We start from the raw sequence: 27,807 nt of genomic DNA on the forward strand, positions 1-27,807 counted from the left end.
TACCCTGGTTACCCGGGGACTTCGGCATCGTTGAAGACAGTTTCAACGATGCCGAAGTCTTTCCCCGGATCGTTGGTCGCTGGAGAGCTGTCTGTGTGACAGCTCCCCAGCGACCACACAACGACTTACCAACGATCACGGCCAGGTCGTATCGCTGGTCGTGATCGTTGGTAAGTCGTTTAGTGTAACGGTACCTTTAGAGAATAAACTACAGATAAATGGTACATCACAATGAAGTGTACACTAGATTAAAGGGATTGCTAGAGTCACACATACATTTCTGAACTGCCTCTATCACTGCAGACTGACATCTCAACAGTGTGTACAATGCGCACCATACTATGCCATTTCTGACTTTAACAAAGCATATATGTACAAGATTGGGGCCGCCGGACGGACGCTGACACCTGAACTAACGCGGGTAAGACAGGCTATGCACCTCTCTACTATTCTAAGATGCCATTCAGTTTATAAGATGTAGTGCTATTGGGCAGATGTAGGAGGCACTATGCACTTTATATAGGAAAGGATATTTTGAAGGACTACTACATCCCTGATAGGCTTTTGGGTATATGCCTAGTCTGCACCCAAGGTGGTATATGTGGCGTGTTCTGTCTGCCGCACATGAACTATTCATGTACATTTTATGTCAAGTCTGTGATTTTTTTGTAATTGTGTCATTTATGTAACAGGAGATTTAATAAATTTGTTAGCAACTTTTACATTTGGGTGTGTTAATACTCCGTAAGTTATCTGTAGGATTAATCTAATATTGGAGTTTCCCCGGTATTTATTTCTAGTCCATGATAGGGAGTTTCCCTGAATTTGATATGCATTAAAATATGAATCAGTGGTATGTATATCTACGTACAAGATTAGCATAATTAGAAATAACAATCATACTGAATGGACAGTGTAAGACAGGAGTATTTAGGGAACACACCCCGAAATAGGTCACCCGCTGACCCCAATTATTGAATACCTTACATTTTTGCAGGACTGAATAGGATAGTCAACAATGCCCCTGTATACTCACACACACCACCCCAAGTTATGCCAAATGGACAATGTTTTAACCTGGGTTATTAGTCTTACTGTACCCATAGGTACAGTGGCATATTCAGACATATACTGCACATATAGTGTGAGCAAAGCCTGCGGATTACACAATGATCAGAAAAGTTACAAATGTTATACTAATTGAGATCCGGTAACTAGGACTCCACCAATGTAAGAAAGAGATCCCTTTACACATGGAGAGGAGACCACAGGAGATACAGAAACCTTCCCCCCCTTGACATCACTGAGAAGTTCATTATTAGCAACTCATCAGTGACTTTACAAAAAGTTATTCCCTCAGAGAGTGGAGAGGTTCCAAGCAATGTATAATCTAAAAGAAGTCTAAGGGGGTAATATTTCCCCTTGTGAAGAGTGACATGTCGGCTCTGGCATGCCAAGGTAAGGAGGTTTATTCGCTGTCCATGCTCCTCTGAAAAATTTCATATGCCACTTGCCTCTTCAGAGAGGAAGAGGACTTGAACTCTATAGCGCCACCTGTTGAAAGCAGCAATCCTACAAGCCACTAAAGGCCCTATAAGGGTATAAGCACACGTTGCAGATTTGCCTGTGGAATTTTTTGAGCGGATTCTTCCTCTCTTGGCAGAAAACGCAGTTGAAAATCCACACGGATTTGATGAATTCTTGATGCGGATTTTCATGCGTTTTTGTAAGCTCAATAAAGATTAGGCTGGTTTCACATTTGCGTTTTTTTTTTTTTGCGTTTTTGCGCAAAAAAACGCATGCGTTTTTTCCCTATACTTAACATTAAAAACGCATGCGTTTTTTGCATGCGTTTTGACGCGTTTTGACAACGCATGCGTTTTCTCTGCATGCGTTGTGTTGCAGAAATGCACCATGTAGTAATTTTAGCGGCTTTTTTTGCCGCATAAAAAACGTATTGATGTCTATGTAAATGCATGCGTTTTTAAGCACATGCGTTTGCATGCGTTTTTATAGAAAAACACAAGAATACACACTGAAAAGCCACACCCTAACCGTTAGAGTTTGGGTTAGAGTTTGGGTTAGAGTTTGGGTTTTAGGGTTAGGATCCCTAGGGTTACTAAAACAAATACAGTTATATGAAAAAGTTTGGGCACCCCTATTAATCTTAAGCTTAATGTTTTTATAAAAATTGTTTTTTTTGCAACCGCTATTTCATATATCTAATAACTGTTGGACACAGTAATGTTTCTGCCTTGAAATGAGGTTTATTGTACTAACAGAAAATGTGCAATCTGCATTCAAACAAAATTTGACAGGTGCATAAGTATGGGCACCCTTATCATTTTCTTGTTTTAAATACTCCTACCTACTTTTTACTGACTTACTAAAGCACTTTTTTTTTTGTTTTCTAACCTCATTGAGCTTTGAACTTCATAGCCAGGTGTATGCAATCATGAGAAAAGCTACTTAAAGTGGCCACTTGCAAGTTGTTCTCCTGTTTGAATCTCCTCTGAAGAGTGGCATCATGGGTTCCTCAAAACAACTGTATAATGATCTGAAAACAAAGATTATTCTACATAGTTGTTCAGGGGAAGGATACAAAAAGCTGTCTCAGAGATTTAACCTGTCAATTTCCACTGTGAGGAACATAGTAAGGAAATGGAAGAACACAGGTACAGTTCTTGTTAAGGCCAGAAGGGCAGGCCAAGAAAAACATCAGAAAGGCAGAGAAGAAGAATGGTGAGATGAGTCAAGGACAATCCTCAGACCACCTCCAGAGAGCTGCAGCATCAACTTGCTGCAGATGGTGTCACTGTGCATCGGTCAACTATACAACGCACTTTGCACAAGGAGAAGCTGTATTGGAGAGTGATGCGAAAGAAGTCGTTTCTGCAAGCACGCCACAAACAGTCGGCTGAGGTATGCAAAAGCACATTTGGAGAAGCCAATTTCTTTTTGGAAGACTGTCCTGTGGACTGATGAAACCAAGATTGAGTTGTTTGGTCATACAAAAAGGCGTTATGCATGGCGGCCAAAAAAAACACAGCATTCAAAGAACAACACTTGCTACCCACAGTAAAATTTGGTGGAGGTTCCATCATGCTTTGGGGCTATGTGGCCAATGCCGGCACCGGGAATCTTGTTAAAATTGAGGGACGCATGGATTCCTCTCAGTATCAGCAGATTCTTGACAATAATGTTCATGAATCAGTGACAAAGTTGAAGTTACGCAGGGGATAGATCTTTCAGCAAGACAATGATCCAAAACACCTCTCCAAATCTACTCAGGCATTCATGCACAGGAACAATTACACTGTTCTGGAATGGCCATCCCAGTCCCCAGACCTGAATATCATTGAACATCTGTGGCATCATTTGAAGAGGGCTGTCCATGCTCAGCGACCATCAAACTTAACTGAACTGGAATTGTTTTGTAAAGAGGAATGGTCAAAAATACCTTCATCCAGGATCCAGGAACTCATTAAAAGCTACAGGAAGAGACTAGAGGCTGTTATTTTTGCAAAAGGAGGATCTACTAAATATTAATGTCACTTTTCTGGTGGGGTGCCCATACTTATGCGCCTGTCAAATTTTGTTTGAATGCAGATTGCACATTTTCTGTTAGTACAATAAACCTCATTTCAAGGCAGAAACATTACTGTGTCCAACAGTTATTAGATATATGAATCTGAAATAGCTGTTGCAAAAAAAAACAATTTTTTATAAAACATTAAGCTTAAGATTAATAGGGGTGCCCAAACTTTTTCTTATAACTGTATAAGTGAATATCTATAGATAGACATATATAATACCAAGCCGATGTTTAGTAATCAACATAATAAAATGGTACATAAAGAGTTAAAGACACACACACACAAAATCTGCGTTAGGCAGGGGTTACACTTGCGAGAAACTCGCACCTCAATACCCGGCACTGCCGCCAGCACTGGGACCGGAGCGTTGAGCAGCATAAAAATACATGCAGCCACACACTCCAGTTCCGAGTACCGGCAGCAGTGACGGGTACTGAGGTGCGAGACTCGTGCAAGTTTCTCGCAAGTGGGACCCCGGCCTTAAACGCAATATCTGTTTAATTTGGAAAAAAAAAAGTAAAAAAAAAAAAATAGTGTGGGCTCCCGCGCAATTTTCAAAACCAAAGAGGGAAAGCCAGCGACTGGGGGCAGATGTTTATGTCCTGAGAAGAGGGTAATACCCATGGAGCTTCCCAGGCTATTAATATTAGCTCACAGCTGTATATTTAGCCTTTACTGGCTATTAAAATAGGGGAGCCTCAAAAATAATGACATGAGGTCCCCCTATAATTAATAACCAGAAAAGGCTATAAAGACAGCTGCGGGCTCATACTAATAGCCTAGGAAAAGGCCATGGATATTGGCCACCCCTCGGCTACAAACACCAGTTCAGAGCCTCCCCAAAAAAAGGCACATCTCTAAGATGCACCAATTCCGGCACTTGGCCTCTCTCTTCCCACTTGCTCTGTAGCAGTGGCAAGTGGGTTAACAGTTGTGGAGTTGATGTCACCTTTGTATTGTAAGGTGACATCAAGCCCGGCATAGTAATGGAGAGGTGTCAATAAGACACCTATGCATTACTAATCCTATAGTTGGTACATGTTAAATAAAGACACAGCCAGAATAAAGCATTTTAATAAAATAAAACACCAGTTTCCCAGATTTATTATACGCCTAATTCCTGCGACGCCCTCAATCTCCTGCAAAAAATAAATAAATCAACACAAATACACCCTGTTCTGATGTAGTCAATTTAATAACGACTGTCCCACGACGATCTCCCCTGTAGAGCTGTCACATCGGGAGATGTAACCGCTCTACAGGGGCCTCCGATGATACACTGACCGTAGATAATAATCCTGCAGTGTAGTTCATCGGAGTTCCTGCTCTCACTTTATGGCACTACAGCTGTGTAAGAATTTTCTCACGCAGCGGTGCCGCAAGCGACAGTATGAACTCCGGTGAACTCTAGGCGGTGGAGTGATACAGTGCAGGAGGATCACCTCCGGTCACTGTACACCGGAGACCCTGTGGAGCGGTCGCATATCCTGATGTGACAGCTCTACACGGGAGATCGTCGCGGGACACATTATTAAATGGATTACATCGGAACAGGGAGTACGGTATACTGTTGGTTTATTATTTTATTTTTTTGCAGGCGTCAGGGATTAGCCATTTGGTGAGTATGTACTGCATGTGTATATGTGGTTTTTTTTTTTGTTTTTTTTTAACTATTCAACACAGTAGCCAGATGATGGGACTACTACTAATGCTGTCACTGTTCTATGTGACAGCAGGCGTAGCCGGATGGGACTAGTAGTCCCATCAGACGATGCTTGCCTACACACAGACCCGTGCACACGGCCACACGCACAAACACACACACACACATCTTCTCCACTCACAGTCTCCACGCACACACTCTTCCTCCTCCCTATCTGCAGCGTTCTTCGCATGCAACTCCGCAAATCTTTTTACACCTGCGGTTTTGCTTCGGATTTCACTGAATCAAAGGAAGTCAATGGGTGCACAAACGCTGCAGATCCGCAAAAAGAATTAACATGCTGCGAAAAATAAAATGCTTCAAATCCGTGCGGATTTTTCCGCTACATGTGCACACCAATTCTGGATTTCCCATTGACTGACATTGGTTGTGCACTACACTGCGGATCTGATGCAATTCCGCACATCCAAAAACACTGCGGATCCGCATCAAAATCTGCAACGTGTGCATATAGCCTAAGGCGTGAGGGGCAATACCCCCAAAACACCGTGTCTGCAAATTGGGATTCTGATTTGGCTTTTATCCTACAAGTGCTTCTCACTAAATTAGAATATCATCAAAAAGTTAATTTATTTCAGTTCTTCTATACAAAAAGTGAAACTCATATTATATAGAGTCATTACAGAGTGATCTATTTCAAGTGTTTATTTCTGTTAATGTTGAGGATTATGGCTTATAGCCAAATGAAAACGCAAAAGCCATTATCTCAGTAAATTAGAATTATTAATAAACACCTGCAAAGGCTTCTTAAGCATTTAAAAAAGTGCTTTAGTCTGTTTCAGTAGGCTCCACAATCATGGGGAAGACTACTGACTTGACAGATGTCCAGAAGTCAGTCATTGACACTCCACAAGGAGGATAAGCCACAAAAGGTCATTGCTAAAGAAGCTGGCTGTTCACAGAGGGCTGTATCCAAGCATATTAATGGAAAGTTGAGTGGAAGGAAAAAGAGTGGTAGAAAAAGGTGCACAAGCTACCAGGATAACCATAACCGCAACCTTGAAAGGATTGTTAACCCCTTTCTGACATCAGGCGTAATAGTCACTGCAAAAGTCCCTGCCATGGGAGTGAGGATGGAGCAGCTGGGTCAGGAGTTAGAAAGGGGGATGACTTATGCAAGGTAAAGAGACAGTCAGAATCAAAATATATTATTAAGACTGATGTAAAGCGTTTCTTTAAATTATGATTTTGGTCTCAAACTCAAGAACAGCCATGCCCAGTGTCTACATGGTGGTATATAGAGTCCTTATGGCTTTGTATTTTAAGACTGTACTATGGTACACAATGATACGTGCCATACATGAGACTTGCGTGGTATAGAGGCGTGGTATGGGATCTTGTATGTAGCTCAGTCCCTTGTGGGACATTATGTGAAGCTGCTGCTGGTGACAAGTCCCACTTGGTACCTGGCACCAATAAACAAGCATTACAACTGTAGACTACAATGAAAATATGGCTGATGAGTCTTACCTGATTCCAAAGCATTATCATTGAAGGACGAGTCAGACTAAAACATCCACACAAAAAAAAGAGAAAAAAAAAACATTAAACACAAAACAGCTGCAATTTCTTCCCTCTGAATCAAAATAAAGTGTAATGTCTGGGAAGATTCTGCTTCACAAAAAGACCCAGGTCATGTTTTGTGGCCAAATGTCATCTTTATTAGCCACCGAGAAGCCTGAAGTGAAAATAATCACTTGGCAGAATCATGCCTTCTTTCTTGGACAATGACACCACAGTACATTAAAACTCCAAAACCGTGGGGTGTTCTACTTTAGAAACTAGACCCCAGTAATAAATACAGATCGTACTCACCCTCACAATGTCCCGCTGCTCCCTTCTAAGTGTTTGGCTGTAGAGGTGATCACAACACCGCTGCAGCCAATCAATGAGATCAACAGCTCTGTCAATGTAGATGGCACGAGCTGCGGACAGCAGTGATTGGCTGCAGCTTTGTGAGCTGTCAACGTAATGGCACTTCTGCATCCAAAACACTGAAAAGAGAATATTCCAAGGACCTAGGGAGAGATAGCACTTTCTTATATAACATGACAGGAAACATTAAAGGGACACTGTCACCTGGATTTGGAGGGAACAATCTTCAGCCATGGAGGCGGGGTTTTGGGGTTTTTGATTCACCCTTTCCTTACCCGCTGGCTGCATGCTGGCTGCAATATTGGATTGAAGTTCATTCTCTGTCATCCGTAGTACACGCCTGCACAAGGTGCAATCTTGCCTTGTGCAGGCGTGTCCTATGGAGGACAGAGAATGAACTTCAATCCAATATTGCAGCCAGCATGCAGCCAGCGGGTAAGGAAAGGGTGAATCAAATACCCAAAAACCCCGTCTCCATGGCTAAAGATTGTTCCCTCCAAATTCAGGTGACAGTGTCCCTTTAAGTGTCCACTTTGCTAAAAGTGGAAAACCCCTTTAAGCCCTTCACGCTGCAGCCCTTTTTCGTTTTTGTGTTTCTGTTTTTCGCTCCTGTTCTTATATAAGCCACGTATAGGGTGTATAACAATATAATACCCCTAGAAGTCCTCAGACAACAACAGGCAAACCAGCTAAGAGAACAACTAATATATATAACTAAAATATAACTTTTATTAGAGCCATACTAAAATATCCAATGGATAATGACATCACTTGTGAACAGTGCAAAAAAAGTGCTCAAATATCCAGTGCTCTATTAAAAAATGGTTTTGTCTCACCACATGATCTTCTTTCCGGGAGTATCCACTATAATGTCTCATGGGGGAGGGGGGAAGAAAACAATGTCTCTATACTACCCCAGTCGTGCCCCTGTGTGGCTCCCGCCCTGACAAGGGCAGTTCCCAAGTCAGTCTGTTATGTTGTACCCACCACGATAAGGTAAACCTCCCTACGCGTTTCCTCTCCCATATGGGAGAATCCTCAGGGGAACTAATTATAATATATGTGTGGGGAATTGTTTCTTTTGGAGATAAGGGAGTCCCTGCGTCGGCAGGTAACACCCGTGTCAAATGCTCGCAGTGACGGCACAGACTTCAGGTCGCAATGTTGTGGCGACCAAAAAAACATGACTCTAGCTTATTGACTTTTTTCGCTACACTGGTTACAGATTCATTCTTCTTGGAACTTGATAGATCGGGCGGTTCTGAACACAGTGATACCAAATTTATTTTATCTTTTGTTTTATTTTGAATGGGACGAATGGGGGGGGGGTGGGGGATTTACTTTTTGCATGCTTCAACAGCGACATTTGACAGGTAACAGGTTAACAGCCACGGGTGGATCGCAATTCCACCTGCAGCTGTTGCGGGCACATGTCAGCTGTTCAAAACAGCTGACATGTGCCGGAAAAGATGCGGCTCAGTGCCAGAGCCAACATCAAAGGGAGGGACACGACATGCGTACTACATGTACGGTGCATGTTGCGAAGGGGTTAATATAAATAGTTCAGACAACTCTCTGCTAACAGATGATGATGGGGGCTGTGAGGAGCTGGCCTTGTTCTAAAGACTACTGGACCAATGGACGTGGAGACTGGAATCTGCGGTTCTAAGGGGTGCGGCCATTTTCCAGCACAGAGCACAGGTTACATCAAACTGGTTGTGTTTTGTTGGCAATTTGCTTGCTGTGTTTTATTGGAGATTTGCTTACTGGTCAGTTTAAGTGCACTAATATCAATGTTTCCATTCAGTGACAGTAAGCAGAGGAAGATGAGCAAACTGGATCTTATGTATAGATAAGATAAAGGTAAAAGCAATCATTCCATTACCCTTGACAAGAGTCTCATAGGCCTCAATGGAGCCAGTGTTTTATATGAGACTGTACGTTGACTCTTGTCGTATGTTAATTTGTGAATGCATGCTGATTACGTATTGCATCAGCCCACTGCAGTTTACTGACCTACACAATTTAGGAATACTATGCAGATTATTCAAATAATCGAAGAATGAAGGCTCACCTCTCCCCCACCTTCTTCCAATCCTGAATGGGAGCTGTGGATACAAAGTTTCTGGCTCCCTTTACAAAGAGACCCTCATCAGGAACAGCCCAAGGAACCATGGCTCCATCTGGAGGAATACAGGTCTGCTACTCTGCCCATCACTGAACCCACAAAGATGTTTGGAAAACACCTGTTGAGACTGTACTACATGTGGTTGTCGGCTGGAATTTGATATACTGTACGTACTACGGTCGTGATATCTAGCGTCTGGACGTGAGGAACTATCTTGAGGACTGTTGTTGTCGGCTGGAGCAGGAGACATATGCTACAGTCGAGGTATGAAATATGGACTGTGACTATAGACTATACTAGCGGGGAATACAAAAGCTGTAGGCCAACCAAAAGCTGGGAGACAGTGGATATCACCTGGAACGGGGGCAGTGGAACTATCGGCCCCAGGATGGGATCTGGTGGACTGGGGACATTGCATAGTGGCCATCTTCCCGGAATTGCTGTAAGACCATGGATGTAAGGAATAAAAAAAATGGTTGCATTGTTAACCACCAGCCTAGTTGGTTATTACAACTCACAACCTCAGATCCTCACAGGGGCAGATAATGTTTGGGAAAGGGTTTAAATTCAGTCACCTGATCCTTTTGTTCCTCAGGTAGCTTAGCCGCAGGGGGTCCAGCAGTGGCTATGCCACACTTCTCATAGAGAACAAATCATTGCTCATTCAAGCCCAGTGTTCCTGTGTATGGGGGGGTGTCGGAGGAGATAGCTGTCTAGTATCTGAGCCCCCTAAGGCTTCCCAGCTAAGGCCCTGTTCACATTGAGAATATACAGTGTGTCTAGAACTCTGCCCACTGTTCTTTGCAGGAGTCCAGATTGAGCCATAAGACCACCGATTGAGCCATAAGGCGCAACAATACAAATAGAGTTCAAACTGGTTTTTTTCCCCCAACTGAGTTTATGTTTTCAGACGAGCACAAGAACGGTCTACTACGTTTTTGGAGGTAGCTCATGTCCAGATGGTTTCTCTTCTTTATCGCTATCTGCCGGGTGAGCATGGCACGCTTGGCAGCTGTTCGTCTTGTGTGAAGGGCTCCGTTCACACTAGTATAACAGCTTTTGTTCTTAGCAACTATGATCAACACATTTTCAAGAATGATCTCCCTTATTTTATGGGGTTCAGGTAGTTTTAAGGGCAAGAATATCTCTGCGCCTCAGCAGACGTCACTATTCCTGTCGTCATAAGGGAACGGAAACAGTCAGTGCGTATATAGCTGGTGGTCTGGAGGGTACAACATGCAGGTGGGGCCACACAGACAGGAGCACATCATGGCGCGTACCAGGCGGGTCACCCCTTTAGCCCCCACACACAGCGTCTAGGTTCACACTTGCGTTGTGCAGTCCGTTCAACAAATCCGTTAAACGGACTGCACTAACGCAAGTGCCGACTTTGGCACTGCGCTAGCAGTGACGGACCTGGAAACGCTGCAGCCCGCGTCTCAGGGTCCGTCACTCAATGACGGCACATCGCTAGCGCACACCCATTGTGGGCGTGCGCTAGCGATGCGTCCGCCATAGGAAGTAATGGCGGCGTTAACGGACTGCGCTACACCGCGGTGTAACATAGTTCATTAAACGGGTTCACACAACGCAGTGTGAACCAATGGATACGGGGGAAACCTGCTCCTCATTACAAGACATCGCCTAGAAAGAAAGTTTCCATAGACATAAACAATGAGAGACACAAGGAAACCTCCATTGTGTGACATGTATGTGCCTCAGTACTGCCAGGAAACCAGCAGCTGGTGACGGGGAGGCAGGTTACGGGATGGGGACACAGCTCACACACGACATGTAATGGAGGGGACAACACCACAGCACTGCTCCGGTGCGGCCTGTGCTCCGGGCCCTACCTTCCAGCCCCGTCCTCTCCTGGAGCCTCGCACCTCTAACCAACCCCGGTCTGTCCTATGCCGCCCTCCTTACTTTGCTCCAGGAATCCTCGGGAGATGCTGCCCGTGCTGCTTCCGACATCCTGGCCCGGCACAGACTACATAACAAGGCCTCAGCGGCGGCGTGCCCGGGAGCGCCCTCTGCTGGCGGAGAGTGAGGCCGGCCGGGGAAGCACAGTCCTGACAGGACGTTCCCAACCTGCAGAAGGGCTCTGCGCCCCCCGCTCCCCGACCCCACCTGCAAAAGGGCTGTGCGCCCCCCGCTCCGCGACCCCACCTGCAGAAGGGCTCTGCACCCCCCGCTCTGCGACCCCACCTGCAGAAGGGCTCTGCACCCCCCGCTCCGCGACCCCACCTGCAGAAGGGCTGTGCGCTCCCCGACCCCACCTGCAGAAGGGCTGTGCGCTCCCCGACCCCACCTGAAGAAGGGCTGTGCGCCCCCCGCTCCCCGACCCCACCTGCAAAAGGGCTGTGCGCCCCCGCTCCGCGACCCCACCTGCAGAAGGGCTCTGCACCCCCCGCTCTGCGACCCCACCTGCAGAAGGGCTCTGCACCCCCCGCTCCCCGACCCCACCTGCAGAAGGGCTGTGCGCCCCCCGCTCCCCGACCCCACCTGCAAAAGGGCTGTGCGCCCCCCGCTCCGCGACCCCACCTGCAGAAGGGCTGTGCGCTCCCCGACCCCACCTGCAGAAGGGCTGTGTGCCCCCCGCTCCCCGACCCCACCTGCAAAAGGGCTCTGCACCCCCCGCTCCGCGACCCCACCTGCAGAAGGGCTGTGCGCTCCCCGACCCCACCTGCAGAAGGGCTGTGCGCTCCCCGACCCCACCTGAAGAAGGGCTGTGCGCCCCCCGCTCCCCGACCCCACCTGCAAAAGGGCTGTGCGCCCCCGCTCCGCGACCCCACCTGCAGAAGGGCTCTGCACCCCCCGCTCTGCGACCCCACCTGCAGAAGGGCTCTGCACCCCCCGCTCCCCGACCCCACCTGCAGAAGGGCTGTGCGCCCCCCGCTCCCCGACCCCACCTGCAAAAGGGCTGTGCGCCCCCCGCTCCGCGACCCCACCTGCAGAAGGGCTCTGCACCCCCCGCTCTGCGACCCCACCTGCAGAAGGGCTCTGCACCCCCCGCTCCGCGACCCCACCTGCAGAAGGGCTGTGCGCTCCCCGACCCCACCTGCAGAAGGGCTGTGCGCTCCCCGACCCCACCTGAAGAAGGGCTGTGCGCCCCCCGCTCCCCGACCCCACCTGCAAAAGGGCTGTGCGCCCCCGCTCCGCGACCCCACCTGCAGAAGGGCTCTGCACCCCCCGCTCTGCGACCCCACCTGCAGAAGGGCTCTGCACCCCCCGCTCCCCGACCCCACCTGCAGAAGGGCTGTGCGCCCCCCGCTCCCCGACCCCACCTGCAAAAGGGCTGTGCGCCCCCCGCTCCGCGACCCCACCTGCAGAAGGGCTCTGCACCCCCCGCTCTGCGACCCCACCTGCAGAAGGGCTCTGCACCCCCCGCTCCCCGACCCCACCTGCAGAAGGGCTGTGCGCCCCCCGCTCCCCGACCCCACCTGCAAAAGGGCTGTGCGCCCCCCGCTCCGCGACCCCACCTGCAGAAGGGCTCTGCACCCCCCGCTCTGCGACCCCACCTGCAGAAGGGCTCTGCACCCTCCGCTCTGCGACCCCACCTGCAGAAGGGCTCTGCACCCCCCGCTCTGCGACCCCACCTGCAGAAGGGCTCTGCACCCCCCGCTCCGCGACCCCACCTGCAGAAGGGCTGTGCGCTCCCCGACCCCACCTGAAGAAGGGCTGTGCGCCCCCCGCTCCCCGACCCCACCTGCAAAAGGGCTGTGCGCCCCCGCTCCGCGACCCCACCTGCAGAAGGGCTCTGCACCCCCCGCTCCGCGACCCCACCTGCAGAAGGGCTGTGCGCTCCCCGACCCCACCTGCAGAAGGGCTGTGCGCTCCCCGACCCCACCTGAAGAAGGGCTGTGCGCCCCCCGCTCCCCGACCCCACCTGCAAAAGGGCTGTGCGCCCCCGCTCCGCGACCCCACCTGCAGAAGGGCTCTGCACCCCCCGCTCTGCGACCCCACCTGCAGAAGGGCTCTGCACCCCCCGCTCCCCGACCCCACCTGCAGAAGGGCTGTGCGCCCCCCGCTCCCCGACCCCACCTGCAAAAGGGCTGTGCGCCCCCCGCTCCGCGACCCCACCTGCAGAAGGGCTCTGCACCCCCCGCTCTGCGACCCCACCTGCAGAAGGGCTCTGCACCCCCCGCTCCCCGACCCCACCTGCAGAAGGGCTGTGCGCCCCCCGCTCCCCGACCCCACCTGCAAAAGGGCTGTGCGCCCCCCGCTCCGCGACCCCACCTGCAGAAGGGCTCTGCACCCCCCGCTCTGCGACCCCACCTGCAGAAGGGCTCTGCACCCTCCGCTCTGCGACCCCACCTGCAGAAGGGCTCTGCACCCCCCGCTCTGCGACCCCACCTGCAGAAGGGCTCTGCACCCCCCGCTCCGCGACCCCACCTGCAGAAGGGCTGTGCGCTCCCCGACCCCACCTGCAGAAGGGCTGTGCGCTCCCCGACCCCACCTGAAGAAGGGCTGTGCGCCCCCCGCTCCCCGACCCCACCTGCAAAAGGGCTGTGCGCCCCCCGCTCCGCGACCCCACCTGCAGAAGGGCTCTGCACCCCCCGCTCTGCGACCCCACCTGCAGAAGGGCTCTGCACCCCCCGCTCCGCGACCCCACCTGCAGAAGGGCTGTGCGCCCCCCACTCTGCGACCCCACCAGGGAAGCACAGGCTGTGTATGGAAGGCAGAGGTGATCCCGAATAACAGCACGTGCCACAGACGCCTCATAACATCAGCCGCCCCCCAACACTGTACACACAGAACAGAAATAAACAACACCTTCCTTGTCACTACGAAGGGCAGAATTGCCATTTTTCAGTCTCATCTAATAATAATGTTATTTCTATAGCTCCAACATATTCCGCAGCGCTTTATACTTACACCCCCTTCCCCCCCATATAATAATATCACACAGCGGAATGAGATAATTCTGGGCCTCTGACTGTGGCAACACAAACTACTTTTTAAAGGGAACCTGTCACCCCGTTTTTTGAGATTGAGCTATAAATACTGTTAAATAGGGCCTGCGCTGTGTGTTCCTATAGTGTATGTAGTGTACCCCAATTCCCCATGTATGCTGAGAAATAACTTACCAAAGTCGCCGTTTTCGCCTGTCAATCAGGCTGGTCAGGTCGGGAGGGCGTGGTGACATCGCTGGTTCTTCCTCAGCTTTACGTTGGTGGCGTAGTGGTGAACAAGCAGCACGCGATCTGCGCTGTCATCCCTTGCATCGGTGGGGGCGGCCATCTTCCTGGGGCCGCGCGTGCGCAGATGGAATGCTCTGCCGCACGGGGCTTCAGGAAAATGGCCGCAGGATGCCGCGCGTGCGCATTAGAGATCGCGGCGGCCATTTTCCCAAAGCCGAGATGCAAACTCGGCTTTGGGAAAATGGCCGCCGCGATCTCTTCTGCGCACGCGCGGCATCCCGCGGCCATTTTCCTGAAGCCCCGTGCAGCAGAGCACTCGATCTGCGCACGCGCGGCCCCAGGAAGATGGCCGCCCCCACCGACGAAAGGGATGACAGCGCAGATCGCGCGCTGCTTGTTCACCACTACGCCACCAACGTAAAGCTGAGGAAGAACCAGCGATGTCACCACGCCCTCCCGACCTGACCAGCCTGATTGACAGGCGAAAACGGCGACTTTGGTAAGTTATTTCTCAGCATAGGTGGGGAATCGGGGTACACTACATACACTATAGGAACACACAGCGCAGGCCCTATTTAACAGTATTTATAGCTCAATCTCAAAAAACGGGGTGACAGGTTCCCTTTAATACATTATTTTTAACCCCTCCACAACTGGGTAAGTCTCTGCTCTTGCCAGAGATGAGCAACAGCTGACATCCGGCGCTCACTTCCAGGAGCAGGGTCCGCACCGCTCCCGGCAGTTTAACCCTCTAAATGCTTTGATGGATATCGATCACAGCATTTAGAAGGCAGGGAGAGGGAGGGGGCTCCCTCTACCCTCCGATCAGCGCCCCCGTGACATCATCACGAGGGGGCGATTATTGCCCTGGTGATCTGAAGTCGTTGTGATAACATCCGGGTCACCAGGACGAGCAAGCTAGTTAGATCGTGCGTCCATGGTTCAACAAGCTTGTGTCTGCAGCACAGACAGGTTATAAAGCATAGCAATGCTCCTCCATTACTATGCATTATAACAGCAATCTGAGCTGTGAAAGTCAAAGTCCCAAAGAGGGACCAAGCAAAAAATACATTTTTTTTAAATCACAAAATAATATACGGTATATGTATATATATATATATATATATATATATATACATATATATATATATATGTATATATATATATATATTATATATACAGTGGGGCAAAAAAGTATTTAGTCAGTCAGCAATAGTGCAAGTTCCACCACTTAAAAAGATGAGAGGCGTCTGTAATTTACATCATAGGTAGACCTCAACTATGGGAGACAAACTGAGAAAAAAAAATCCAGAAAATCACATTGTCTGTTTTTTTAACATTTTATTTGCATATTATGGTGGAAAATAAGTATTTGGTCAGAAACAAACAATCAAGATTTCTGGCTCTCACAGACCTGTAACTTCTTCTTTAAGAGTCTCCTCTTTCCTCCACTCATTACCTGTAGTAATGGCACCTGTTTAAACTTGTTATCAGTATAAAAAGACACATGTGCACACCCTCAAACAGTCTGACTCCAAACTCCACTATGGTGAAGACCAAAGAGCTGTCAAAGGACACCAGAAACAAAATTGTAGCCCTGCACCAGGCTGGGAAGACTGAATCTGCAATAGCCAACCAGCTTGGAGTGAAGAAATCAACAGTGGGAGCAATAATTAGAAAATGGAAGACATACAAGACCACTGATAATCTCCCTCGATCTGGGGCTCCACGCAAAATCCCACCCCGTGGGGTCAGAATGATCACAAGAACGGTGAGCAAAAATCCCAGAACCACGCGGGGGGACCTAGTGAATGAACTGCAGAGAGCTGGGACCAATGTAACAAGGCCTACCATAAGTAACACACTACGCCACCATGGACTCAGATCCTGCAGTGCCAGACGTGTCCCACTGCTTAAGCCAGTACATGTCCGGGCCCGTCTGAAGTTTGCTAGAGAGCATTTGGATGATCCAGAGGAGTTTTGGGAGAATGTCCTATGGTCTGATGAAACCAAACTGGAACTGTTTGGTAGAAACACAACTTGTCGTGTTTGGAGGAAAAAGAATACTGAGTTGCATCCATCAAACACCATACCTACTGTAAAGCATAGTGGTGGAAACATCATGCTTTGGGGCTGTTTCTCTGCAAAGGGGCCAGGACGACTGATTCGGGTACATGAAAGAATGAATGGGGCCATGTATCGTGAGATATTGAGTGCAAACCTCCTTCCATCAGCAAGGGCATTGAAGATGAAACGTGGCTGGGTCTTTCAACATGACAATGATCCAAAGCACACCGCCAGGGCAACGAAGGAGTGGCTTCGTAAGAAGCATTTCAAGGTCCTGGAGTGGCCTAGCCAGTCTCCAGATCTCAACCCTATAGAAAACCTTTGGAGGGAGTTGAAAGTCCGTGTTGCCAAGCGAAAAGCCAAAAACATCACTGCTCTAGAGGAGATCTGCATGGAGGAATGGGCCAACATACCAACAACAGTGTGTGGCAACCTTGTGAAGACTTACAGAAAACGTTTGACCTCTGTCATTGCCAACAAAGGATATATTACAAAGTATTGAGATGAAATTTTGTTTCTGACCAAATACTTATTTTCCACCATAATATGCAAATAAAATGTTAAAAAAACAGACAATGTGATTTTCTGGATTTTTTTTTCTCAGTTTGTCTCCCATAGTTGAGGTCTACCTATGATGTAAATTACAGACGCCTCTCATCTTTTTAAGTGGTGGAACTTGCACTATTGCTGACTGACTAAATACTTTTTTGCCCCACTGTATATACACACACACACACACTGCCGTTTCAAAGTTTAGGGTCACCTAGAAATTTCCTTATTTTGGAAAGAGAAGCACAGTTTTTTACACTGAAGCTAACATTAAATGATTCAGAAATACAATCTATGCACTGTTAATGTGGTAAATGACTATTCTAGCTGCAAATATCTGGTTTGTAATGCAATATCTTCATAGGTGTATAGAGGCCCATTTCCAACAACTGACTCCAGTGTTCTTATGGTACTTCGTGTTTGCTAACTGTGTAAGAAGGCTAATGGATTGTTAGAATACCCTTGAAAACCCTTGTGCAAGTATGTTAGCACAGCTGAAAACAGTTTGGCTGATTAGAGAAACTATAAACCTGACCTTCCTTTGAGCTAGTTGAGAATCTGGAGCATTACATTTGTTGGTTCCATTAAACTCTCAAAATGGCCAGAAAAAAAGTACTTTCATGTGAAACTCGACAGCCTATTCTTGTTCTTAGAAATGAAGGCTATTCCATGCGAGAAATTGCCAAGAAACTGAAGATTTCCTACAACGGTGTGTACTACTCCCTTCAGAGGAGAGCACAAACAGGCTCTAACCAGAGTAGAAAGGGAAGTGGGAGGCCCCGCTGCACAACTGAGCAACAAGACAAGTACATTAGAGTCTGTAGTTTGAGAAATCGACGCATCACAGGTCCTCAACTGGCAGCTTCATTATATAGTGCACGCAAAACACCAGTGTCCACGTCTACAGTGAAGAGGCGACTCCGGGATGCTGGCCTTCTGGGCAGAGTGGCAAAGAAAAAGCCATTTCTGAAACTGGCTAATAAAAGGAAAAGACTAATATGGGCAAAAGAACACAGACATTGGACAGAGGAAGATTGGAAAAAAGTGTTATGGACAGATGAATCCAAGTTTGAGGTGTTTGGATCACACAGAAGAACATTTGTGAGACGCAGAACAACTGAAAAGATGCTGCAAGAGTGCCTGACGCCATCTGTCAAGCATGGTGGAGGTAATGTGATGGTCTGGGGTTGCTTTGGTGCTGGTGAAGTGGGAGATTTGTACAAGGTAAAAGGGATATTGAATAAGGAAGTCTATCACTCCATTTTGCAGCACCATGCCATACCCTGTGGACAGCGCTTGATTGGAGCCAATTTCATCCTACAACAGGACAATGACCCAAAGCACACCTCCAAATTATGCAAGAACTATTTAGGGAAGAAGCAGGCAGCTGGTATTCTATCTGTAATGGAGTGGCCAGCGCAGTCACCAGATCTCAACCCCATTGAGCTGTTGTGGGAGCAGCTTGACCGTATGATACGCAAAAAGTGCCCATCAAGCCAAACCAACTTGTGGGAGGGGCTTCTGGAAGCATGGGGTGAAATTTCTCCAGATTACCTCAGCAAATTAACTGCTAGAATGCCAAAGGTCTGCAATGCTGTTATTGCTGCAAAGGGAACATTCTTTGACGAAAGCAAAGTTTGAAGGAGAAAATTATTATTTCAAATAAAAATCTTTTTTTCGAACCTTGTCAATGTCTGGACTAGATTTTCAATTCATTTGGCAACTCATTAGATTAATAAAAGTATGAGTTTTCATGGAAAACACAAAATTGTCTGGGTGACCCTAAACTTTGGAACTGTAGTGTGTGGAGTAAGACACGTGGTGTCGAAACATGTCATCCATATGGGATTGAATTTATGCAATACTATTATTGAAGAAATCTTGAACTTTTTATAAATTTATAAATAAAAGGTATATTTTACTCTACCATTGGACTGATCGCTGGAGAAACAAAATGTTTTTTCTTTATATATATTTTTCGCTCCCCTCCTTCCCGGAGCCATAACTTTTTTATTTTTCCATCAATATGGCTTATATTTTGCGGGACAAGTTGTACTTTTGAATGACACCATTGGTTTTACCATGTCATGTACTAGAAAACAGGAAAAAAATTCTAAGTGCAGTGAAATTGCAAAAAAAAAGTGCAATCCCACACTTGTTTTTTGTTTGGCTTTTTTGCTAGGTCCACTAAATACTAAAACTGACTTGCCAATATAATTCTCCTGGTCATTACGAGTTCATAGACACCAAACATGTCTAGATTATTTTTTATCTAAGTAGTAAAAAAAATTCCAAACTTTTATAAAAAAAAAATGCACAATTTTCCGATACCATTAGCGCCTCCATTTTTGTGATCTCGGGTCAGGTGGGGCTTATTTTTTGCGTACCGAGCTGACGTTTTTAATTATACCATTTTGGTGCAGATACATTCTTTTTGATCACCCGTTATTGCATTTTAATGCAATGTCACGGCGACCAAAGAAACGTAATTCTGGCGTTTTGAATTTTTTTCTAACTATGTCGCTTAGCGATCAGGTTAATTTTTTTTTATTGATAGATCGGGTGATTCTGAACGCTGCGATACCAAATATGTGTATGTTTGATTTTTTTTATTGTTTTATTTTGAATGGGGCGAAAGGGGGGTGATTTGAAATTTTATATTTTTGTATTTTTTTCATATTTTTTAAAACATTTTTTTTTACTTTTGCCACGCTTCAATAGCCTCCATGGGAGGCTAGAAGCTGTCATAGCCTGATCGGCTCTGCTACATAGGAGCGATGCTCAGATCGCTCCTATGTAGCTGAATTACAGCATTGCTATGAGCGCTGACCACATGGTGGCGCTCACAGAAATCTGGCATCAACAACCATAGAGGTCCTCAGAGGTCTTAGGTTGTCATGCCGATGCATCGCTGACCCCGATCACGTGACGGGGTCAGCAGTGCACGCATTTCCGGGCCGATGGCCGGAAGTGCTTGTTAAATGCCGCTGTCAGAGTTTCACAGCGGCATGTAACTAGTCAATAGGCGCGGGCGGATGTCAACTGTTCAAAACAGCTGCCATGTCCCGGCTTTGATGCGGGCTCACCGCCGGAGCCCTCATCAAAGCAGGGGTTCTGCCATCAGACGTACTATTCCGTCCAATGGCAGAAAGGGGTTAAAAAAAATCATAAAAATATATATCATACCCATAAATAAATATTTTTATGAAAAAAAAAAGTACATATTTGGTATTGCCGCGGCCATGACAACCCAACGTATAAAACTGTCCCACTAGTTAACCTCTTCAGTGAACACCGTAAAAAAAGGCAAAAAATGATGTTTTTTCATCATAGCGTCATACAAAAAGTAGAATAAAACTCGATCAAAAAGACAAATGTAAATATAAATAGTATAGATCAAAATTTCATCTTGTTCCACAATAAACTAGCTCCATTAGCAGGAAAATAAAAAAGTTATATCTCTCAGAATAAAGCAATGCAATTATTTTTGCATAGAAAAGTCTTTTAGTGTTTGATGGTAGTCAAACATAAAAAAATATATAAATCTGCTATCGCTGTAATCGCACCACCTGAAGAATAAAGTCTCCATATCATTTATACCACACAAGGAACAGCATAAAAATAAAACCAATTCTTCACCTGCTGTGGATTTGTTTATTCTACCTCCCAAAGATCGTAGTAAAGCGCACTACACTGAGTACTTACAGTGGGGTTTTCATGTAAATTTCTGAAATACGTGGTCCAGACAGAACTCCCAAAGGAAGATTCCCAAAAATGAGGTAGATAGAGGCACTGTGGACGCCGTCTGGCCTGTGATCTGGTGGTGTCTGTCTTTTTAGGTATTCATAAAAGTGCCGTCAGCCACAGGTTTTTGCACATCTGAAAAGGACACCGCTGAACAGAGGCCAGACGGAGTCCAGAGTAACTCTGCTGCCCCATTATTGTGAATGGATCCATCGGGGGTTTCATCTGAATCACGTCATTCGGAGATTTAGATGGAAACCCCAAAGTAAGTGCTCAGCGTAGAGCGCCAGATAAATGTGATCCCAAAAGTTATGTAAAATGTTCCCATTAAAAACTTCAACTCAATCCACAAATGGATTCGCATCTCGGCTTCAGGAAAATGGCCGCCGCGATCTCCATCTGCGCATGCGCGGCATCCCGCGGCCATTTTCCTGAAACCCCGGGCAGCAGAGGACTCCATATGCGCACGCGTGGCCTCAGGAAGATGGCCGCCCCCACAGATCACCAGGGAAATAGCGCAGATCGCGCGTTTTTTCTTCTCCTGCCCAGTGGATTCAGAAGATGGGCATGCGCAAACCACTACGCCACCAATGGAAAGATATGCAAGATCTGGGGGAAGAAGCAGCGATGTCGCCACGCCCATATGACCTGACCAGCCTGATTGACAGGCGAAAACGGCGACTTTGGTAAGTTATTTCGGCAGCATAGGTGGGGAATCAGGGTACACAAAATACACTATAGTAACGCACAGCTCAGGCCCTATTTAACAGTATTTTTATCTCGTACTGAAAAAACGGGGTGACAGGTTCCCTTTAAGCACATTTAGACTCCTCGTGTTTGGCATTTCTGTAGCAATGAGAGCCTACTTAATTTAGGGGTGCATGTCTCCAAAAGCAAGAGCTGGGTATAACATACTGGGCACTACAATACAGTGGCGTAGGAAGGGGGGTGCGGGGGGGGCGGGCCGCCCCGGGCGGCACACTGCGGGGGGCGGGTCGGCCGGCGCTGCAGAAGGAGGAGAAAAAAAAAAAAACGTGGGCCCTTTAAGTCTTCGGGCGCCCGCCCCCTTCCCCCGGTGCCAGCGCTAATAATACTCACCTCTCCTGGTTCCTGCGGCTGCGCGGTAGCTGCAGCCAGCGTCTTCAGCGCCCTCTGACTCTGCGACGTCTCAGGGCAGAGGGTGCGATTGTATCATCACTGCGCGCTCAGCCTCTCTGTCCTGATCGTCGCAGAGCCGGAGAGACGCTGACTGCACCGGACCTGCACTGGGAACGGGAGAGGTGAGGATTTTACTTTTTTTTTTTTTTCTTTATGTCTGTCTGGGGGCAATGCTGGAGACCCTGGGGCAGATTTCTGGACACACTGGGCAATGCTGGACACTGGGGCAGATTTCTGGACAGACTGGGGCAGATTTATGGACACACTGGGCAATGCTGGACACTGGGGCAGATTTCTGGACAGACTGGGGCAGATTTATGGACACACTGGGCAATGCTGGACACTGGGGCAGATTTCTGGACAGACTGGGGCAGATTTCTGGACACACTGGGCAATGCTGGACACTGGGGCAGATTTCTGGACAGACTGGGGCAGATTTCTGGACACACTGGGCAATGCTGGACACTGGGGCAGATTTCTGGACAGACTGGGGCAGATTTATGGACACACTGGGCAATGCTGGACACTGGGGCAGATTTCTGGACAGACTGGGGCAGATTTCTGGACACACTGGGCAATGCTGGACACTGGGGCAGATTGCTGGACACACTGGCGGCAATGCTGGACACACTGGGACAATGCTGGACACACTGGGGCAGATTGCTGGACACACTGGGGCAGATTGCTGGACACACTGGGGCAGATTGCTGGACACACTGGGGCAGATTGCTGGACAACATGGGGGTAATATGCTGGACACACTGGGGGCAGGACTTGAGGCATGGGCAGAATGTAGATACGGGGCATGATTGGAGACACGGGGCAGAATGAAAGACATGGGGCAGGATGGATACGATGGAGGCTGGTGGGGCAGGATGGGGAGATCATATGGGGCAGGATGGATACTCATGAGGGCAGGATGCGAGAACATATGGCTGGAGCCAGGAATGAGATAAACGGGGCCAGGATGGGGGATATTACCATAGGGGCTAATTAAGGGATATTATTACTGCAGTGATGTATTTATTTTATTTTTTGAGTATACTGTTTTAAATGGGGGGCGGTCCTGTTACTGTGCAGAGTGACACTATATCGCCTTTTTTTCTTCGTGGTGTAATGTAGAAGTTGTTAAAAATTAAGTAATGTGTTCTACAAGCGGAGCTCGAGATAACTGTGTTATTTCCTGCAGAAACGAGTCCTGGCTAGAAGAAATGATGGCGGTCTGTGCTGGATAAAAGATGAAGCACTTCATCTAGAGACGTCACTGGTGAGTCAGTGTTACCTATACACTGACACTATATACTGTATACTATATACAAAGGTCCTGTGTACAATGTCACCAGTGATCACTGTACCTATACATTATATGCAGAGCTCCTGTGTATAATATCACCAGTGATCTCAGTATTACCTCTACACAGACACTGCATACTAAGTACAGATCTCCTGTGTATAATGGCACTTATGGTGATAGTATGGTGCTTTTTTTTTATTACTGATCAGTATTGTAGTATTCAGTCACTATGTGGTGGTAATATGTGGTCTGGAAATGGTGTTGTGGTATTTGTCCCTTGTATGTACTATTTGGTCACCAAGTGGTGGTAATATGTGATCTGGTCATGGTGAGGCGGTATTTGTCCCTTGTATATAGTATTATTTGGTCCCTATGTGGTCTGGTCATGGTGTGGTGGTGTTTCTTCCTGTATGTGATATTATTGGTCTTGGTATAGTGGATTCTGTTGTGTATGGCGGTCATTTGTTCTCTCTGATTTTAATTATTTAAAAGTCACAGGTTTGGCATGTGGGGGTGACACCATTAGGCCCAGTTTAAGTTCTACAAAACAGGAAAACTATTTTTGGTACCTTTGTGTGTATTGAGCAGGGGGGGGAGGGGGGGGGGGGGCGCCAAACTCGGGAGCAGCCCCGGGCGGCAAAAGCTCTAGCTACGCCTCTGCTACAATAGCAGATTTGCAATTTTCACTCAGCAACATCCACTGCTGCCTGTTTCTGGAAAACAACCATGGAGTCAAAATCATCACTACACCGTAGATAAATTCCAAAAGGGGTATAATTTCCAAAATGGGGTCACTTGAGGGAGGGGGCGTATTCTGCTCTTCCAACACTTAGGGGCTCTGTATATGGAGTCTGCAAACTATTCTAGGAAAATCTGCCCTCCAGGAGGTAAATAGCTCTCTGCCCCTTCCAAGTCTCACCATATGGCTAAGTAATAGTGTACAGCCACATATAACATTTTTCAACATTCAGCAGAGATTGTGAGACAAATTTTGGTGCCATTTTGACCCATTTCTCCTTGTGAAAATGTAAAATCTGGGGCTAAAACAAAATTTTTGTGGTAAAAAAATGTAATTATTTTTTCTTCACTGCTGAATGGTATAACATTCTGTGACACACCTATGGTGTCAATATGATCACTGCTCCCTTAGATGAATTAATTGACAGGTGTAGTTTGGAAAATGGGGTAATTTATCTCGGGGTTCTGCTGTTATGGCACTTCAGGGGCTCTCCCAGTGGGTCATGGCACCCACAAACCATAATAGTAAAATCTGAACAAAATGATGGTGCTCCTTTCTGAGTTTTGCACTGTTTCTCAAAAGTAGTTGCCATTACATGTAGGGTATTGGAGTACTTGGGAAATTGCACAACAAACTGCGAGGTCCATTTCTTCCTATTTGCCATCATAAAAAATTAAAATTTGTGGCCAAAACAACATTTTAGCTGTAAAAATGTAATTATTCTTTCTTCACGGCCCAATGGTCTAAATTTTTTATGAGGCACATGTTGTATCAAGATGCTCACTGCACACCTAAATAAATTATTTGAGAGGTGTAGTTTGTAAAATTACATCAATTATGGGGGGTTTCTGTTGTTCTGGCACCTCAGGGGCTCTGCCAATGTAAAACATGGCACCCTCAAGCAACGCCAGAAAAATCTGAACTGCAATAAGGCTCTTCTTCCTTTCTGAGCTTTGCGCTGTTCTTCAAAAGTGGTTTTTGACCACATATACTCATATCGAGGAGAAATTGTACAACAAGTTGTATAGTTTAATTTCTTCTTTTACCCTTGTGAAAGTAAAAAATTGGGGCTAAAACAACATTTTTGTATGAAAAATTTGATTTTGATTTTCACAGCTCAACTTTATAAACTTCTGTGAAGTTCTCAAAATGTGGTCACTTGTGGGGAGTTTCCACTGTTTAGGCACATCAGGGGCTCTCCAAATGCAACATGGCATCTGCTAATGATTCCAGCAAATTTGGTGTTCAAAAAGTCAAGTGGTGGTCCTTCCTTTCCAAGCCCTGCCGTGTGCCCAAACAGTAGTTCTCTTCCACATATTGGGTATCGGCATACTCAGGAGAAATTGAACAACAAATTGTATTGTGCATTTTTTTGTAACCATTTTGAAAATGCAAATTTTGGGGCTAAACCAGCATTTTCTGGGAAAAAATTGATTTTTTATTTTCTCGGCTCAATGTTATAAACTTCTGTGAAGCACTCGGTGGTTCAAAGTGCTCACCAACCAAACATCTAATACATTCCTTGAAGGGTCTAGCTTCCAAAATGGCATCACTTGTGAAGGGTTTAGACATATCAAGGGCTCTCCAAATGCGACATTGCATTGGCTAATAATTCCAGCCAATTTTGCATTAAAAAGTCAAACGGATCTCCTTACCTTCCTAGCCCAAACAGTAGTTTTCACCCACATATGGGGTATCAATGTACTCAGGAGAAATTGGCTAACAATTTTTGGGGTCCATTTTTTCCTGTTACCCTTGTGAAAATAAAATAATGGAGGCTAAAAGAACAGTTTTATGGAAAAAAATTAGATTTTTTTTCACGGCTAAATCTTATAAAGTACAGTGAATCACCTGGGGGCTCAAGGTGTTCAACAAACATCTATATAAGTTCCTTTAGGGGTGTAGTTTCCAAAATGGTGTCACTTGTGGGTATTTCCACTGTTTAGGCCCATCAGGGGCTCTCCAAGCACGAGAAGGCATCCATTCTCGATTCCAGACAATTTAAAAAGGACTAAGCCCGGAAGTATACCGCATACATGAACCGGAAGTTGTCATGCGTCGTCAAGACAACCATGGCACCGGCCGGCGTCAGAACTCCTGAGCAGGAGGAAAGAAATCACGGGGCCCCACGTGATCAAAACCACCTGACTCGAGGTATGAGAGCTGGCCGGAGCAGCGGCGCCAGGAGACGCATGAACAACTGAAGGGCATTACAGGGTAATACTAAATATTCACATAGAATTTGTCAATAAACTTTGATCCATAGATATAACCAACCATATTTATATATGTATATATTGTAATAGTGGATATTATTCAAATAAAGAATTACAACAATATATCGACTGGTGATAACATCTATAACAAGACAATATTAAATACTAGATTGTGGCCCGATTCTAACGCATCAGGTATTCTAGAATATGCATGTCCCCGTAGTATATGGACAATGATGATTCCAGACTTCGCGGCAGACTGTGCCCGTCGCTGATTGGTCGAGGCAACCTTTATGACATCATCGTCGCCATGGCAACCATTATGACATCTACGTCGATACTGTGCCCGTCGCCGATTGGTCGAGGCAAATTCGCGGCAGACTGTGCCCGTCGCTGATTGGTCGAGGCAACCTTTATGACATCATCGTCGCCATGCTGTGCCCGTCGCTGATTGGACAATGAAGATTCCAGAATTTGCGGCAGATTGTGCCCGTCGCTGATTGGTCGAGGCAACCTTTATGACATCATCGTCGCCATGGCAACCATTATGACATCTACGTCGATACTGTGCCCGTCGCTGAATAAGAAACGTGGGATTTCTACGTCCTTTATGACATCATCATCGCTGTACCCGTTGCTGATTGGCCTGGCGGCCTCGACCAATCAGAGACGCGGGATTTCTACGTCGATACTGTGCCCGTCGCTGAATCAGAAACGTGGGATTTCTACGTCCTTTATGACATCAACGTCGCTGTACCCGTTGCTGATTGGCCTCGCGGCCTCGACCAATCAGAGACGCGGGATTTCCAGGACAGACAGACAGACAGACAGTTGGAAAAACCCTTAGACAATTATATATATAGATTAAAGAACACCATACACCACAGTATTGGCCATTAATTATAGATTACTTATAAATAACACTCCTCCTATATCCTGGCTCTAAAATAGCATGGCATAGCAAAAATATATTGGCAAGAGTTAAATACCGTAGTACTATATGTAAATTCAAGGCAAGAGCCTTAGTGAAGAACTGACTAAGTATATAATCATGTCTCTACACTTAGACTGAATCAATGAAATATCGCCATGTAGGCTATTCTGTCCAATAGGGACAAGACAGCCAACCTAACAAATCAGTATATCACAATAGCTATAAAACCCCCCATTATTAACACATTCATGAAAATCTTAGTATCAAATGACAAACAAGAACACATATCATCTAATATATAATTGCCTAGAATACTACTTCCTGCAATTTGTGCCAACTTCCGTGGCTTTGTCCGGAGCTAATGTCCGGAGCTAATGTGCGGAGATAATGTCCGGAGCTAATGTCCGGAGCTAATGTCCGGAGCTAATGTCCGGAGATAAGTGACGTCAACAGTGTCCAGTGTCTGATTGGTTGCCGCCTGCTGCGAGCGACCAATCAGAAACGTGCCGTACCGTGACACACTCCGCCCGCCATTTTGGTGTGATTTTTGAATTTTTACCTCACAGCAAGTTTCTACTGCGTGGAGGCGGGCCCAGTGACGTTGCTCTTCAAGCTCCTGCCGAATTTCGTCAAAAAAATG

The 27,807-nt window shown here is 46.8% G+C and overlaps 1 protein-coding gene across 3 annotated transcripts in view; it reads right to left on the bottom strand.

Annotated features, from left to right (window-relative positions):
• Window positions 1-27,807, bottom strand: part of MLX (MAX dimerization protein MLX) — a 123,880-nt gene that overhangs the window by 30,699 nt on the left and 65,374 nt on the right. Inside the window, exons 1-2 of one of the 3 annotated variants that reach the window (XM_069751920.1) lie at window positions 11,249-11,553; window positions 6,790-6,826 (exon numbers count right to left, since the gene is read on the bottom strand). In XM_069751920.1, the coding sequence (XP_069608021.1) occupies window positions 6,790-6,826; window positions 11,249-11,296 (85 nt within the window). In that variant the 5' untranslated portion in view covers window positions 11,297-11,553. Of the gene's footprint in view, window positions 1-6,789; window positions 6,827-11,175; window positions 11,554-27,807 lie in introns of those variants that run through there. The other 2 variants (XM_069751921.1, XM_069751922.1) reach the window with 2 other exon arrangements.

The sequence above is a fragment of the Ranitomeya imitator genome, chromosome 2 (assembly GCF_032444005.1).
Source record: "Ranitomeya imitator isolate aRanImi1 chromosome 2, aRanImi1.pri, whole genome shotgun sequence".
In the NCBI taxonomy this organism is placed as follows: domain Eukaryota; kingdom Metazoa; phylum Chordata; class Amphibia; order Anura; family Dendrobatidae; genus Ranitomeya; species Ranitomeya imitator.